This window comes from Elaeis guineensis, chromosome 7 (assembly GCF_000442705.2).
Source record: "Elaeis guineensis isolate ETL-2024a chromosome 7, EG11, whole genome shotgun sequence".
Taxonomy (NCBI): Eukaryota; Viridiplantae; Streptophyta; class Magnoliopsida; order Arecales; family Arecaceae; genus Elaeis; species Elaeis guineensis.
In genome coordinates, this window is record NC_025999.2 from 1,188,242 (window position 1) to 1,204,616 (window position 16,375).

Consider the following 16,375-nt stretch of genomic DNA (forward strand, 5'->3'; position numbering starts at 1 on the left):
AAATTAGATAATACACATATTTTATTGAAAAAATTAAAAAATTATGTTGAAATTAAAAATATCAAAAAAAATTTAGATAATTTATCCTAATTATTTATACCATTTAAACTCTTATATATAAATACCAACACAAACCAACCCATCATCCAAGCTTCCCTGTTCGGCTGCTGCTCCAACCCTCCCACTCGATTGGGCTCTTGAGGATCGAAAAAAATAGAGGAAAAATTCGGGGGAAATATGGGAAAAGTCCACGCAAACAAGGAAAGAGGGGCAAGACCTTTTCACTGATCTTTTATTTTTTTTCACTTCTTTGCCTTTTCACTTCATTCTCTTTTTTGGAGATCTGTGCGGAAGGAGGGCACCTAAGGGACATCGGAGGGGTTTTTTAGGTTCTGGTTGGGATTTTTTCTCAAGCATACGTGATTTTGTGCTAGTTGTGGCGGTTTTAAGAGCTTAATCTGATATTTTGTAGGGTTTGAGAATTTTTGATCAGAAGGATTCTTCTTTGGCTCCAAAAAAATTCGTCAATTTCATAATGGGTTTGGGACGGATTCAGATAGTAAGATTTTAAACGGATTCGGATACGGATCGAGCAAATTTTGCGGGTATCCTACCCGTTGACGTCTCCTTATCAAACAAAGCATGGAGAAGTCTCGGCGCAGTTTATAGTCTCCGTCTCCCGAACAAGCCAGAGAGAAAGAACGGAAAAGAAGCCTAGGAGTAATGGCAGCGGCACTCTCCGAGACCTGGAAAGCGATCGATGTTTCGGAGAGGTAATCGACTCGTTATTTCACTTCAATTCCGTGATTTCGATTCTCCTTTTTCTCTCTCTTTTGATTGTTGTTGCGGAATTAGTTCCTCCTCGATCTTCCTATTCCGTTCTCTTTCCAGCAATTGACGAGCGTTGACGTGTACCTTTTGAAGGTTGTAGGTTTCTTTATCCTTTAAAGACAAAATTGTTTGCTATAGGTTTGGTGTTGGAAGGAATTATGATTGTGTTAGCTTCGATTTGCTTAGGAATAAGACAACGTATTTTGTTTCTGGGAATATGTGATTGTATTATGATTCCAACGAGTCTTTTAGCTTTCATCATCTTCAAATTATTTAACCACATGTATCTATGATATCGGACTCCTATGGCCTGGTGAAATTCCTGTATACCTAACGAAGGCCGAAGAAGGTTTTTCTTTCTTCCTTTTTTTTTTTTTTTCTTCATGCGTTTGTTTTTTAGTGGATTGAGTAATAAGCTTTTCTCAAAAAAAACAAAAAAACAAAAAAGAAAAAAAGGAAGAATGGAATTTGATTTCTTGGAAAGCACCTTGTAGGTAGCCCAACTGTTCAAGCATCATCACATTTCTTTTTTTTTAAAAAAAAAAAATTATAAATGTGTATACTGAGAGTAATCACAACACCAAGGTCTTATCCGTTACCTATTAATTCATGTATGAATAAATCTCTTTCAACTATGAAAAAGGGATTAAAATATCATCATAAATCCTAATTATAGGTCGTTTAACTTATGGTGTTATTGTATGACCGTGTTAGATGCCTCCCTCACTACTTAACTCTTAATCATACGGCATTATTTTTATTTATTTATTTATTTTAACCGAATGGTTCAGCTGTCTGGTTTGCTGCATGTTTGAGGACGCTGCATCTCTATCTTCTTCTATTCTTCGACAAATACATACTACTCCCTCTTCAGAAGCAATAGATGATAATGAACTAGCCGAAATGATGGTATCAGCTGGTATGGTGTTCGTACAATCACTGAGAGAAATGGGGAGGTATCTTATTCTTCTGTTCAATGTTCTTTGATTTTAATTTGTTTTGTCACAGAGTTTTGATATCTCATATCATCATTTCTAAAGGAAGTAAATACCTGGAAGTTCTTTAGATCAGCTTGATAGCTATATTAAAATCTCAAAGTTGACCTTATGTCTCAGTGAACTTATTATCTAGGTTTACAAGAACTTGGCATTGGCTGATGAACAAGAACTCTATCAACGGTCGCGCCTTGCTATAATTGTTTGTTATTTTAGGTCTTGTGTGTCCCTTAAAATATTGTGGTTTTCTATATATTGTTTGATGCATTTTATAGGTTGATTACCACATACCATCATTATTTCTATAGGAAGCTAGACAGTTATGGGAATTACATAATGCAAAATTACAGTGAATATAATTTATTACCAAGTCATAAGCAGGCTTTCAACCTTTGAATATTGCATTGTTGTTCTACATGTTACTTCTAGCCATAACCATCAAGAGTCCGTCTAAACTTTTATGTTATCATAATGAAGATTTTGTCAAAAAGGAAACATTCAGAAGAATTTATTGTGATCTATCGAAATAATGTTGCTCTTCTTGCCTGCAGCCAAACCTGTTCTTTTCGGTGATTTTGCTCCATGTAGCTATAAAGTGGACTGACTTACTAGAACTCCAAATGGTGTAATGGGTCTGGTTTTTTTTCCTCAAAAACTTGTATCATTTTCCGTGGCTTTGTTCCATGTAGCCATGAAGTAGGCTGAGATACCAGAACTACAAATGGTATAAGTGGATCTGGGGTTTAAAAAAAGATGTATGCTTAATTTTTTTTAAAAAAAAGATGATATACAGATTTGTGTTCATTATAATAGTAAACTTGCAAGCCATAATATGAAGTTCATATAAAGTTGCAGCTGTCTATGTTGACCAACCATATATGGAAAGTCTATTATTTGATGTGATGAATTCAAGATGGATTCATTACAGATATGCAGATGTACCTAAGAGAAGTGAAGTGATGGTTTCAACATGATCATCTGCACAGTTATGTGATTTCTACATCATGGAGAGTGGAGTTAAGAATGAAAAATATATTATAAAGTTTCTGAAGAAATACATGAGGATGTCTAAGAGAATTTGAATTAGGTGGATAATTTCAAGATGTTCATTGTGAGAGCTTTCTGATTGCCACATGCTGAAGAGATTTAATAAAAATATTAAAAGACAACTTAGATCCGATAATCACAAATGACTACATGCATTTGGTGATAGTTGTGGAGATGGTCATGCAATATTTTGGTAACACAAGGAAAGATGCAGCTGGAGTAACGTGCATTGAGCAAGCTTAAAAGGTGCACCTGATGGAGATCTAGTGATGCTGAATTGATTGGATCACATGGTCATGTGCAACATACATTGAAGATGACCTTCGCAAGGAGAGGTCATGCATGAGTAAAAGGGTTGGAGAGGGGATAATATGGAAGTGGGTGCATGAAAAATTTAGAAGCCTGCTTTAATGTGATGTTTAACTGTGTTGTGAGCGTATGATGAAGAAAATATTACATAGTTGGCTGCAAATGTTGGTCATAAGTCTTGTAGTTCTTGATTATGTATATTCAGTCAGTATCTCAATAACTTTGTATTTTTCAAAAGAAAACAAACAGAATTTACATATGTTGTTTCTTCAAATTCCTGATATTACTTTGTGGAGCCTTTTGTCATGTTTATTTGCATTATGCTTTTAGGCTTCACGATCTTTGCTGTTATTCAGAGACTGAACTAATTTAAACCTTTCACTTGGTTTTGGATAAAATTGCAGGACATCTGAACTGCTGATTGAACTTGAATCATTATATGGTTCAGTGGCAGCTATACCTGTTCAAGTCTTCCTAGCGGGGTACTACAAATTTACCATATTGTGGCATACATGATATTTCTGGTTTCCCTAATGCTTTTGCTGACCTGTTGAAGTCATGCTAATCATAGAGACTTCAATGTTCTAAACTTTAGGCCATGTTTGGATGCTTGGAAGCTCTTATCTTAGCAATAACTAGGTTAAGAGGGAAAAGAAGAAAGGTGATGGAGATAAATGGGGCAGCTTGATGATTCCGTTATTCTAAATGTTTCAGATATGCCTAATTCCAATTCCGAGGTGATTTACATCTGGACAAATCATGATTCTGGACCCACCAATCGCTCCGATCCCTCTCCAACTCCTCTCTTCTTTTACTTCCCTAAACAGAAATGCTGGCATATTTTATCTTATAGCATGGTTAAATGCTTTCATCATCCAAACAAGTCCTTGGATTTAGCATATCTTGTGATACTGTCATTGTAAGAATTAGATCCGATTGATAATTTGATGATTTGGTAGGGCTTCCATGCAAATATCAGGAGGATTTTTATCTAACCTACGAGAAATCTTTGAGGAGTTCCTCAGCAAGTGGAAATATCTAGATGGCAATGTCTATGTTTTGACAGAAGCAGAACCACGAAGCTCTTCTGCTGGTGGCATAAGGCAGTCAATCATGAATGCTGAAAACTATTCAGAGGTGGCAGAAGTTTACACCATAACCCTCCTTGGGATGATCTTGCATAATTTTGACCTCGCTGTATCTTGGACAGAGAGAGCAGAGCTGCCTGAAGAAAAACGTCAGGTAAGGATTATCATCATTGTATGTTTTCTGCCTCTCAAAATGTTGGCATTATAGATTTTAATGAGGATCAAAGATATCTTTCTTCTTCATGGAATACATCAAGTATATGTTCTACAGTATTCCTTAAAAGGAGATGTCACAAAGAAAAGCAATATAATGGATATCCTTGTCATGATAATGAAACAGACTAACCTTCCTGGCGTCCACCTTTTTCCTGTAAAGTGGATCCCATACTTGCTCTACTTTGGAATTATAATAATTTAATTTTGGCACTTCATTGATATCTTTTAATTTGATGTTCCACTTTATTATCTGATGTGTGATTTAACTTTGAAACTAGCATGTAATTTTAAGGCTTGCTGGAGTCAGAATGTGAGAGATATTGCTTCAGAATATCTATATGTTAAGAGAATTTGGTGAAGAAATTGGGGAATATGCAAGACTCGATGGATTGTAACTTTTACTTCTAAGGCATCCTCTTTGTTTCCTTCGTGAACATTATGGAGAAGAGTCATACCAATGTATTATGTCTATATTCCTGAAGATGTGCACACAACTAGTCCGGGCAAGATTATAGTCAAACCAAACCTCAACAAAATCCAAATTTAAACTGGCTGTTTATATTCAGAATCCAGTTCTGTTGTATCTTGCAAATGTATTTATAATTGTGAAATTGGAGCAGTGAGTTTTTTAACTGGATCTGCATTGGGAAGGCTTTGGGGATGTGTTAAGTTGATTGGACTTGTACTAAGTATAATGAGTGTGATACAAGTAAGACTATATTGACCAAGGTTCTTGAAGCAATTAATCAAACCGTTGGATTTAGTAGACTAGATGAGAAAAAATTACTATGGAGATGTCTGATAGCATAAAAGGGTCACATTAGGTGGACAATATCTTACAAGATGAACATTCTTGTGAGCCCTAACAAAATTTTCACTACTCCAGGGCTCAGTGTTGTTCAGTTTCAAGATGTTGGGTATTATTAGAATTCCTGCATATGAAATTAGCAAAACAGAGATGAGTGTTTTGCACCTTTTCATTGTTGGTGTGTTTATGTTGTAAAATTGGTGTTAGAGTACAATGGGTTACTCAAGGAGATGCTGCAGAAGAATATAAGGTGTGGTATTACCTGTGCGCCAATAATGATGGCATGCCTATATATCATGGTGGCGAGTATAGGCTTGAATAATGTCAGAAGGTCTCAGGAAAAAAGAAGAGAAACAAATGAAAACCTTGATGGATATCATGACAAATATCCAACAAAAGTAGCGTTGAAGAGTTCCTTTTGCAGAATGTTTCCTTAATCTGATTCTTGGCGATCTGCGAAAAGTTAGTTGGCTATTGATATCCATATGTCTTGTCCTGTGTCACAGTATGTGTCTATCTTACTATATGTGATAACAACTCTCTCTCCTCTTCCACATCTAAGTTCTTTCTTTCTTATGGCTGTGTTTAAGGAATTATAATTTTTTCGATAATCTATTTTAAATTTGGCAGGACATGTTGAGGAGATTGCACTCACTGCATTGTGCTAAAGAGTCTAGCTCATCTCCAGGTCCAAGGATAATTAATTCTATAGAGAAAACTGGCAGCTTATCTGCTCTTGACACTGGGTCCACACCTTCTCGAGTTGAGAATTATCCTATGACCATCAAGCCATTACCCCATTCAAATGGAGATAAATCAAAAGCAGATTCATTTAAATCTGTTAATCTAACTATTCAGCGCATTTCAGATCGGATCCATCCATGCTTATGGTGGTTTCGCACAGTCAATTTGAGGTTGGGCAACATTCACTTGGTCCTTCAGCATGGAAAGTTAATGCTTTTGGGTCCATTGATATTTTTAACATATTACATTCTGCGGAAGAAAGGTGCAATCTTGAAGCGGTGAGATTTCTTATCATGCTACACTTCAATTTCTTTAAATGCCAACATTAATGAAAATAGTTATTTAAAAATTTGGAAAAAGTGATTTCAAGAATAAAAAATATTTACCTTCTCATTTTGAAATTTGCTTACTTGAAACTAATGGTATATTGTATCTCATGCACTGTGCCCACTAAATATCTTGATCTATAGCATCACCATGGGTTTCTCTATTTATGATCAAAAAATGATGAGATAAGAACTGTTATCAATGAAAAATGATTCATGACTTCCCATTCAATCTGGGAACACAGTTGAGATAGTCTCTAAGCAGTGGTTATTTCTTCGTATATTTCACAGGATGGTGGCCAAAGGAGCATCATCTATAAGAAGTGCTTTGATTGATGCTTGGCAGCTTGCATTTTCTGTCCAGGTTAACCCACTGGCTGCTGTCCAACAGATGCCTTCTGGCCTGCTGGGAAGTAGGTGATCTTATGGCATTTCTGCCTTACCACTTGGCCATAAGAGATGTTTTCATTGATTGAAATGTGAGATAAATATGGCAAAACATCATAAAAATATGCATTCTAAGAATTATTTAAATGCTCGTTATCGTTCTAAGGAAGGTGGTGTAATCATAAAAGGTTCTAGTTTTCAGCAAAAATTGTCTGCTAAAATGGATGTTCATGTAATTTATGTAAGTATTTGATTTCATAATGTATGTTTAGATTGTTCATCTTAAATGGTGAAACTCTTTTCTCCTCCTAGGAAAAGATGTGAAACGCCACTGTGTCAGATGCATGTTGGAACTGTTGCATCATATCATCATGATTTTGTTGCTTCCTGTAATGTTTCACCTGGTAGGTAGGGAATGATAAAAATTTGCAGGGTGCAATATAACTCAACGGAGTTTTTCTTCTTCTTCTTCTTCTTTTTTATTTTTTTGCCTTTGATGCCTATTATATCTTCTGTTGAAGTGTTTCAGATTCCGAAACAGAAGTTTATTAGTTAATAAACTATGCGCCAATGTCCAGCATTTGCATGGTGTTTTTTCTTGCTGGGTACCAGGAAATTGTTCAGCGTTCAAGTGCTTGGCTTTGAAGCACTAATTGCCTTAAAAAGATGAAATTCTTTCTTCTAGCATTGCAAACAAGGAGCAATATGATAGGTGACCCGCAACTGCAACGCAAATATATGGAGGACTATTAATGGAGATCACGATTCAGATCCCGGGTTCGTAATGGTCCAACGGCTAAATCCTGGACGAATAACTAAATAGCACATTAAGCAACATCTTATGTGTAATTGTTTCATCCACACTTCTTCTGTATTCTCTGATTTTGTCCATCTTTAACCGTAAGCAGTATAATTGAACCATGAATATGTCTTCCTTCAGTCTTTTTCGAAAATCAAACCGAGAATCCTGCTCTTTTGTCAATCACTGGTTCCATAATAAAGCCAGAAACGTAGCAACATCCGGCGGAAGAGAAATTCTTTGTGCACTGCAGGTAGCGTAGAATGCGCACCATCTGCAGTGATTGACTCACGTGCGAGATTGAGGTGCGGTATGTAAAATAAGAAAAAAAAATTTTCTTCTGACCCCTTGTGTAAATTTATCTTGTGTGAGTCTATTACTGTGGATGGTGTGCGCAATTTTACACCGTTGGCAGTGCACAAAAAATTTCATCTATCACTGTGAATGGTGTGTGCAGTTCTGCACCGTCTGCAGTGCATAAAAAATTTCATCCGGCACAAATATATGCGCTGTTCTTGCCTTTCCTTCCATCCTTGTGAAATATATATAGGATCCTCGTGTTAAGGCTATAGACGATTCCCGTGTTAAGGCTGACTCATGGCTATTTTAAGTCGTCCTTGCCTTTCCTTCCATCCTTGTGAAATATATAGGATCCTCGTGTTAAGGCTGGCCCACAGCTACTTTTAAGTCCTCCAACGAAATCCATCATATAGATTTGGATTAAACATATTTGGATCATAAATAAATTAATCTATTTACTTTATTTATTATTTAAATTAAATTTAAATTTCAAATATTTAAATTATTTAATCTATTTAATCTATATAATTTTTGAATTGTATCAGATTAGATAATATATAGGATCGTTTAAATAAGTTAAATAATGGGCTAATGGCCCCTTTTATCCATTTGGTAAATAATGGGCTAATGGCCCCTTTCATCCATTTGGCACGCTCTTTTCTCCAATTCGTCCAATCCATGAGGTGATCACAACAAATTTCATGATTGACAATACGCCATGCTATCCTGCATATTTCACCAATTCTCAATTGCGCGCCACCCTAGCCCTCATATTTCTGAAATGACCCTGTCCCCAATTCATAGCCTAGGTTTTCCTCTCTTTCTTTCTTCTTCTCTTCCCCACCACCTATGCTGCCATGAAGTCCTTTCGCCGCCGTTGCCGTGTATCCTAGACCCTACCATGCATCTGACCTGGTGAATGGCGCCATCGTGGTCCACTACACTCACGTGGTGGTGGCCAGGAGCTCAATCAAAGGGATCACGGCGGAATTTGGGACGAACAAGGATAAGGTCGATCAAGAGCTCTGGTGGGGTGGAGCAAGAGACGGCAAGAGCTCCAATGGGACGGAACCGGAGGCAATCTATATTTAATCCAATCTATTTATATCCGATCAGATTCGATTGCCACCCTTGCCCCTCCCGACCGATTATGCCCTCATTCCAGTCACGAACCAATCTCACGCTGCACAATTCATGGTGGCCTACAAGTACCCCGAGTGCAAGCAAATCAGCGGAACATCCAAGAAGAGTGATGTATGGAGACTTGCATGCAGATACTAAAGGATTTGACACGCAAGGTCCCCACAGCAAGGGAGGGAGAGCACTGATTTGGTGGACTGGGTGAACTCAGTCGCCAGAGAAGAGTGGGTCGGCCGAGTGCTCGACAGCAAGATGAGCCGGTCCAGGAGCGCTGAGGGAGAGATGTTGAAGCTGCTGCAGATTGCATTAGCCTGTGGCGAGGAGCATATCGAAAAGAGGTGGGAGATGAAGGAAGCTGTTGAGAAGATAGGAGAAAGAAGAGGGGGAGGGGATGCGGACAACACTTCAACCGTGCATAACAGAGAAGGAAAATTGCTGCTCTCCGGAATATCTGTTGCATAACAGAGAACCCATGCTCAAGCCGCTTACCCAACATGTCCCCACATAAAGTTTACTCCCTCCACCTACGACAAAATGGGCTCCTGATTAATTATACGCCTCTCATACGAAATCATATTGAAAGAATAAGATAAACAAACAGTCTTCTTCAATTTACATTCATCAAAATGTAAATAGATCTGGTTTCAAACAATTTATTCATGGGCCGTATCTATTCTGTCAGTGTCGACCTTGCTGGTTATCACAGAAAATAACAGCACGGGATGGGGGAAAGAACAGAAATCCCAAACATGTCATCAGTCCCAACATGTAGCATTTTACGAGATTAAAATCATCCATCAAATTCTCCTTAGCGATTAAGATGCATAGTACACTAAATGCTAGTCTCATAATCCATCTTTTATGCTAAGTTTATTTTGCTTGTATGAAAATTTAGAGATGCATCCTTTTTGGCACCACTTACACATTCCTCACATCCCTACATTTTTTGTTTGTCAATCAAATTGGTACATAGGGATGTTGTTTTGCTACCGATTTAATCAAGTGTTTACAGTTTTATAGTTCTTCCAGCTCCTCATTTTTTCACATTATTCTAACGTAGAGATTGATTGCAAAAACAAATTAAATGAAAGAATCAAGACAAAGTTGCTCCGAGAATGTTGCAGCCCACCTTCACGAGTATAAACAACCCAATTATCAGAAACCTTCACACTGCTTGATATGGCATACAAGCCATGCCTTGTAGCATAGACATGAAACTATGTAAAGTTCGAATGGAAATTCTTCTCCATGCTGGCATTGATAAAGTCCCCTGTCCTCCAATCTCTTGCAGCGGATCAATTGTAGTTGTAAAAGAAAGATATGAGTTAAACAAGCACTCTTGGCCTTCATGCATAAACTACAACCGACCTTAAAAAGGTTGCCTACAAAAGTTGCCAGTACTTTAAACAAACACCTAATGTAACCGAACAACATTGACTTCCTACGCCCTAGCACGGACATTTTCTCAATGATTCTGGCGACGGATCCTCATGAAATATGCTTGGCATGGAATGATTTCAAGCAGATACCATCGAAATCAACCATCAACCAAACTGGAGGAAAATTGCAGAAGTTTATCCTAATAAAGTGCAGAAGTATCATATTATGAAGGGAGACAAAGATAACCACCTTAAATTTGGTGGCAAAAACGGTGTACATACTTTCAAACTACTTTCATAAATCTGCCATCACCTACCAAATCCACGCATGTAAGCGAAGCTATAAACATCCAGCAATCCGTAGATAATAATCGAAAACAGAGAAAACTTAATAAAAACCACATTTCGACGGCTAAAATAGCACTGAATTCGCTCATAGATAATCAGATGAACAATCCATGGTATTGTATCGAAAGCTAAACTTCAACATCCAAAAATCCAAAATTCTTGCTTAAAGACTTGGATCAAAGAGACGATACTAAATAAAAATAAAAAAGTGACGGAAAACAGGAAACATAGGATGGTTGGACGGGAAAACAAGAAGCTAACTCTATTACATCAGGCAAACGGCGGGGTGTGCGACTGAAACCTCCGGCTGCGGCTCTATTCGGAGGGGATCTCGACGTCGCCGTCGGTGATCTCCTGCTGGAGGTCCTTGGGGTCCTTGCCATCGACGGTGCAGCCGACGGAGACGCAGGTGCCGAGGATTTCCTTGACGGTGCCGGCGAGGTCCTTGGCCATGGATCTCGGCCGCATCACCCGGGCGATCTCGATCACGTCGTCAAGCGAGAGGTTGCCGTTGTGCTTGATGTTCTTGGTCTTCTTGCGGTCGCGCTCCGGCTCCTTAAGGGCCTTGATCACCAGGGCGGCGGCGGAGGGCACCACCGACACCTTGGCCTGGCGGTTCTGCACCGTGAGCTTGACGGTGACGCGCAGGCCCTTCCAATCCTTGGCCGTCTCCTTGGCGATGTCTTCACCGACCTTCTTGGGGGAGAGACCCAGGGGACCGATCTTCGGCGCCAGGGAGCTCGCCGCCCCGACCTCGCCGCCGGTCACGCGGACGTAAACGTCGACGACCTGGGACGGATCAAACTTGGGTGGCATCGCAGCGGCGGCAGAGGGTAGAACTTGGGAGGATTGTTAGGGTTAGGGTTTTTGAAAGAGCAAGGGTTGGACTCGGATCAGTATATATATAGTGTGGAGAAATTCTTTGTGCACCGCGCGCGGTGAATGGATCCCGGCCGTGTCCTTTTCAGAGAAAGGCCCAGGCCCGCCGCGGATCCATGTATGGGTGGTCGAGCCAAACTTGGACTTGTGAAATATGGGCTTGGACAACAACGTGGGCCTCAACGTTTACTCAAGATTGGAAGCGGTCAACGTTTCAAAGCGGAACAAACCGCAAGGCGTGGAAGGCCCCAGATTATATTATAAGGGTGAGAGGGGTCTGCTATAGGGAAGGCTGCCTCCTCTTCCTCTCAAAAAGGGATCTTTGGAGAAGAAGATCGAGGTAGAAAGTAAACAAGAGGAAGAAGAGGCTCGATAGGATCTGGCTGGTCTCAGGGCTTTTATTTACTGAGGATCGTCGTCTTGGCATGAGAAAGGTTCCGGAAGTGAAGGATGGAGACGCAGCGCGTCACTTGGTGGCGGTGGCCATTGACAAGGATAAAAGCAGCCAGAATGCCTTGAAATGGGCGGTAGATAACCTTGTCGCCAGCGGCGAGACCCTCATCCTCGTCCATGTCAACACCAAGAGCCCCTCGGGTAACGAACCTTCCATAGTTTGTTTAATAATTTCACTTTAAAATGATACAGAATATATCAGCCGGCCGTGCAACTCGATAAAGCATGCACGGGACCTCTCCTTTACCATCAGTGGTCCTTGTTACGTACATATGATGGCTCTTGGTGAAGATAAAAAGTTATTTCTCATGCAATGCACCTTGCTGTGATAGCCATTGATGATGGCCATTTCTCATGCAATGCAGCGGGGAACCATGATGATGGTGCTTGTTTTAAAGAACCCACGGATCCACAGATGAAAGAACTTTTCCTTCCCTTCCGTTGTTTCTGCACACGCAAGGATGTGAGTACCCTAATGTCCTGGCCTCAACTACTTCTGCTTCGTACGTAATTGTTCATTTGCACAAGCAATTTAGCTCCCTTGAAATTTATCTATCAAGATAGAAAAAAATAATAATAAATAAAGACTCTGCGATATGGATCACGCTCAATTTATTCGATACTATGGAGAGCTTTTCTGACCTTCTCTGGCCATGTCTTTTAATTTTTAATTTTTTTCCTTTTTTTTTTTAAAGAAAGTACCGGTGTCCGGTTCAATTGTTTGTTGTGTTCATGAGACCTGATTAATTTGAACGTCACTGCACAATTCTCATTCATCAATCGCATAAACAGGCAGATGGCATTTAACAAGAAAAGGCATTTAATTTTTTTTCTTACTGACTCGGACTGAATATTCCCACAGATACGTTGCAGGGATGTGGTGCTTGAAGAGCAAGATGTAGCGAAGGCAATTGTTGAATTTGTTTCCAATGCCTCGATTGAAAAGTTGGTCGTTGGTTATCCAACGAGGGGCGGATTTATGAGGTAATAACGCATCCAAATTCCAAGCCCTATAAAAAAAATTTAAAAAAAAAAAAGGAAAGAAAAGAAAAGAAAAAATCGTGCTTAATTTAGCTTCTTTCATCTCAGAAGATTCAGGAGTACAGACACTCCCTCCAACATCTCCAGAGGGGCACCCGATTTCTGCACCGTTTACGTCATTTCTAAAGGGAAGGTATTATCCATGAGAAATGCTATCCGACCAGCTCCGGGCATATCTCCCCTTCATGCTCCAATCCAGAGCCAAGCGTCCGTCAAACCCGACCCTGCAGTCACCCAACACGGCTCGCTTGGTCCGAGAGGTTCGAGTTACTGCAAATGTCATATATAAATATATAATTAACTTCTCTTCGATCAAAACTCCTCGTACGGTTTTCTTTCATCCTAATTTATATCACTCGATCGGCTTCTCACCGGAAGAAAATGGCAAATTCTTGCAGTGCTGAGTGAAGCATCACTGGACTCTCGTAGCCTGCACCACGATGACTCAATCAAGTAAGTTAATTAGACTTGCATGCATGCACAAGCATTAACAAGGCTAGCTGCCGTTCGTCGACGAGGAGCAATGCATTGCTTTGCTATCATATATAACCTTTGTTCTGAAACTTATAAGAATGAATCCGGTTCCCGGACCAGGTCTCCATTTGCCAGGGGAATGCGTGGCACGACCGCAAAGTCATATGCCGATTTCTCATTCACAGACAGCGACATATCATTCGTGAGCTCCGGTAGGCCGAGCGTCGATCGAATGTACCCCCCAAGGTTATCCACCGGCTCAGAATCCCTTGATCGTAGCTTCGAGATGGTGACAACCCCGATGAAGTCGGCTGATTCGTTCTCCACCGGGAATGATTTCTCCTCAATCTCGCAAGCCAGCACCGGAACATCATGGTCATCACACACCATGGTAAACACATGCAACAACAACTGAAATATTTTATGCTCAACTAATTAAGAAACAGTTTGGAAAGAAAAAAAAAAAATAGAGGGTTTTTTTCGTGCATTTACTGAATTAATTAGATATGGAATTCCGGCCATACTTCTCGTGCAGGAAGATGTCGAAGCGGAGATGAAGCGGCTGAGGCTGGAACTCAAGCAAACAATGGAGATGTACAACACGGCCTGCAGAGAAGCGATCACAGCGAAACAGAAGGTAAGAAATTAATCCCTTGCATGCTTTAAATATATCGAATTCCCGGCCGTGTGATGATCGAGTTGAGACACGATCCATTATTTCTAACCATACGTACTGGCTAATTTGCTGCAGGCAATGGAGCTCCATCGTTGGAAGACGGAGGAAGAGCAGAGACTGGTAGAAGCCAAAATGGCAGAGGAATCTGCGTTGGCTCTAGTGGAAAGAGAGAAAGCAAACTGTCGAGCGGCTTTAGAAGCAGCTCAAGCCTCCCAGCGGATCGCCGAGTTAGAAGCTCAGAAAAGAGCCCATGCAGAGATGAAGGCACTCAAGGAGGCCGAGGAGAGGAAGAGAGCCGCAGACATCATCCCGCGTCCAGTCGTGAGGTATCGGAGATACGCGATTGAGGACATCGAAGCAGCCACAGAATACTTTGCAGAACATCGTAAGATTGGTGAGGGAGGTTACGGTCCCGTCTATAAATGTTACCTGGATCATACGCCAGTCGCCATCAAGGTCCTCCGTCCAGATGCAGCTCAAGGAAGATCTCAATTTCAACAAGAGGTATACATGGAACACCACCAAATCTATATATATATATATATATATCATCTCTACTAGTAATTAACTTTGGCCGGGGATGCATATATATTTATATATGGCCAGGTTGAAGTACTGAGCTGCATTCGGCATCCAAACATGGTTCTGCTTCTGGGTGCGTGCCCGGAGTACGGGTGTCTTGTGTATGAATACATGGCCAACGGGAGCTTGGATGACCGCCTGTTCCGGCGGGGAAACACGCCGGTGATCCCTTGGCAGCACAGGTTCCGCATCGCTGCGGAGATCGCAAGTGGCCTCCTCTTCCTCCACCAGACCAAGCCGGAGCCACTGGTGCACCGAGATCTCAAGCCCGGAAACATCCTTCTCGATCGAAACTATGTCAGTAAGATCAGCGACGTTGGGCTCGCACGGCTCGTGCCCCCATCGGTCGCCGATAACGTCACCCAGTATCGCATGACCTCCACGGCGGGGACGTTCTGCTACATCGACCCCGAGTACCAGCAAACGGGCATGCTCGGTGTGAAGTCCGACGTCTACTCCCTCGGGATTTTGCTGCTGCAGATCATCACAGCAAAGCCCCCAATGGGCCTGACGCACCATGTCGGTCGCGCCATCGAGAAGGGGACCTTAGCCGATATATTGGACCCGGCGGTGACCGACTGGCCCATGGAGGCGGCGCAGCGCTTGGCCGAAATGTCACTCCAATGTGCAGAGCTGAGACGCAAGGATCGACCGGATCTTGCCACCGTCGTGCTGCCGGAACTTGAAAGATTGAGAGAGCTTGGAGAAGAGACGATGTATATTAATGGTATGCTGCCGAGCACGCACAGCTCACCCATGCACAGTCAAGTTTCCATGCAGGTATATATGCTAATTGGTTTATAGCAAAAATTAACCATATATATATATAGCTGACTTAGAAATTCCTTTATTAGATACAACTTTTTCAGGCATATAGCTTCGTATTCTCAATGATCTCCATTCTAATAATGTACCAAAATATTATTGGGTGCGATAAATCTCGATCGGATTTTTTTTTTTTCTCTTGTCCAGGATGTCATGAGCGATGCTTCACTGACACAATCTGGATATTCTAGTGGATCATCAGTGACTGGAAGAAAATCAAATGTGGCATGAGAATATAATTAACAGATCACGGACAAACCCAAGGTAAAGCTTAATTTCTGTGATTACGTACCACCCTTTAACTATCAACAGATAAGATCGAGTTGCCAATAAAAACCAGAATAGTACGCATATTAAGATTATTAATTCTTGGGTCCTGCAGGTAGATAGCTGGCAATCAACCTGGAAATGCAAAAGCCGGATCTACAAACATCAGTTTCTTCGTGCATGTTAACCAGAACATAATATTGGTAGCCGAGCGCGGTCAGCTACTTAAGGCAGGGATAAGACGAATATGCCAGGAGAAGAAGCTTCAGTAGGCATACGATAATATCTCTCTCAAACGTACTCTTGCTGGTGATACAGGTATCAGGAGGTAGAAAAGAACTGAGGCAGAGAGCAATTCAAAGGCAGGCTGATGGGAACCGAGTTTTCGCGTCTGTTGCCTCACGGTCAAGTAAAAACCTCTCCATATCTAAAGCTGTAAAATTAACTACAATTGTAAATGT

At 40.8% G+C, this 16,375-nt stretch overlaps 4 protein-coding genes across 5 annotated transcripts; 3 read left to right on the forward strand and 1 right to left on the reverse strand.

The window, feature by feature from the left end:
• The first annotated feature begins 627 nt into the window (after positions 1-627).
• Positions 628-6,920, forward strand: LOC105049270 (protein APEM9). Its single transcript, XM_010928870.3, has 6 exons — positions 628-773; positions 1,623-1,787; positions 3,587-3,664; positions 4,142-4,424; positions 5,925-6,316; positions 6,656-6,920. Exons 1-6 carry the CDS (start codon positions 724-726, stop codon positions 6,783-6,785), a joined length of 1,098 nt encoding a protein of 365 aa, XP_010927172.1. The 5' UTR covers positions 628-723; the 3' UTR covers positions 6,786-6,920.
• A 2,124-nt stretch (positions 6,921-9,044) lies between these two features.
• Positions 9,045-9,452, forward strand: LOC140859143 (probable LRR receptor-like serine/threonine-protein kinase At4g31250). Its single transcript, XM_073260685.1, has 2 exons — positions 9,045-9,104; positions 9,159-9,452. The coding sequence occupies exons 1-2, from the start codon at positions 9,045-9,047 to the stop codon at positions 9,450-9,452; spliced, it is 354 nt and encodes a 117-aa protein (XP_073116786.1).
• Positions 9,453-10,772: 1,320 nt separating this feature from the next.
• LOC105049272 (large ribosomal subunit protein uL11) lies at positions 10,773-11,596 on the reverse strand. The gene has a single exon (XM_010928871.4). The coding sequence runs from the start codon at positions 11,531-11,533 to the stop codon at positions 11,033-11,035; it is 501 nt and encodes a 166-aa protein (XP_010927173.1). The 5' UTR covers positions 11,534-11,596; the 3' UTR covers positions 10,773-11,032.
• A 298-nt stretch (positions 11,597-11,894) lies between these two features.
• On the forward strand, positions 11,895-15,995 carry LOC105049354 (U-box domain-containing protein 52). 2 transcript variants are annotated; one of them, XM_073260818.1, is made up of 10 exons: positions 11,895-12,190; positions 12,415-12,512; positions 12,912-13,033; positions 13,139-13,350; positions 13,489-13,543; positions 13,685-13,955; positions 14,100-14,201; positions 14,316-14,744; positions 14,847-15,602; positions 15,795-15,995. In XM_073260818.1, the coding sequence occupies exons 1-10, from the start codon at positions 12,022-12,024 to the stop codon at positions 15,876-15,878; spliced, it is 2,298 nt and encodes a 765-aa protein (XP_073116919.1). In that variant the 5' UTR covers positions 11,895-12,021; the 3' UTR covers positions 15,879-15,995. The 2 variants fall into 2 exon arrangements, with proteins under 2 accessions (XP_073116919.1, XP_073116920.1); XM_073260819.1 differs by having other exon boundaries at positions 13,142-13,350; positions 15,795-15,993.
• The last annotated feature ends 380 nt before the right edge of the window (positions 15,996-16,375 follow it).

What these genes read in the sequence shown, in the direction of transcription:
- LOC105049354 (XM_073260818.1), top strand. Translation starts at nt 12,022, where the DNA reads ATGAGAAAGGTTCCGGAAGTGAAGGATGGAGACGCAGCGCGTCACTTG. An exon ending in GTTTCTGCACACGCAAGGAT is followed by an intron (nt 12,513 to 12,911) that starts GTGAGTACCCTA and finishes ATATTCCCACAG; the next exon opens with ATACGTTGCAGGGATGTGGT. An exon ending in CGGCTCGCTTGGTCCGAGAG is followed by an intron (nt 13,351 to 13,488) that starts GTTCGAGTTACT and finishes AAATTCTTGCAG; the next exon opens with TGCTGAGTGAAGCATCACTG.
- LOC105049272 (XM_010928871.4), bottom strand. Translation starts at nt 11,533, where the DNA reads ATGCCACCCAAGTTTGATCCGTCCCAGGTCGTCGACGTTTACGTCCGC.
- LOC140859143 (XM_073260685.1), top strand. Translation starts at nt 9,045, where the DNA reads ATGGTGGCCTACAAGTACCCCGAGTGCAAGCAAATCAGCGGAACATCC. An exon ending in GAACATCCAAGAAGAGTGAT is followed by an intron (nt 9,105 to 9,158) that starts GTATGGAGACTT and finishes AGGTCCCCACAG; the next exon opens with CAAGGGAGGGAGAGCACTGA.
- LOC105049270 (XM_010928870.3), top strand. Translation starts at nt 724, where the DNA reads ATGGCAGCGGCACTCTCCGAGACCTGGAAAGCGATCGATGTTTCGGAG. An exon ending in GCGATCGATGTTTCGGAGAG is followed by an intron (nt 774 to 1,622) that starts GTAATCGACTCG and finishes CGAATGGTTCAG; the next exon opens with CTGTCTGGTTTGCTGCATGT. An exon ending in TCACTGAGAGAAATGGGGAG is followed by an intron (nt 1,788 to 3,586) that starts GTATCTTATTCT and finishes ATAAAATTGCAG; the next exon opens with GACATCTGAACTGCTGATTG.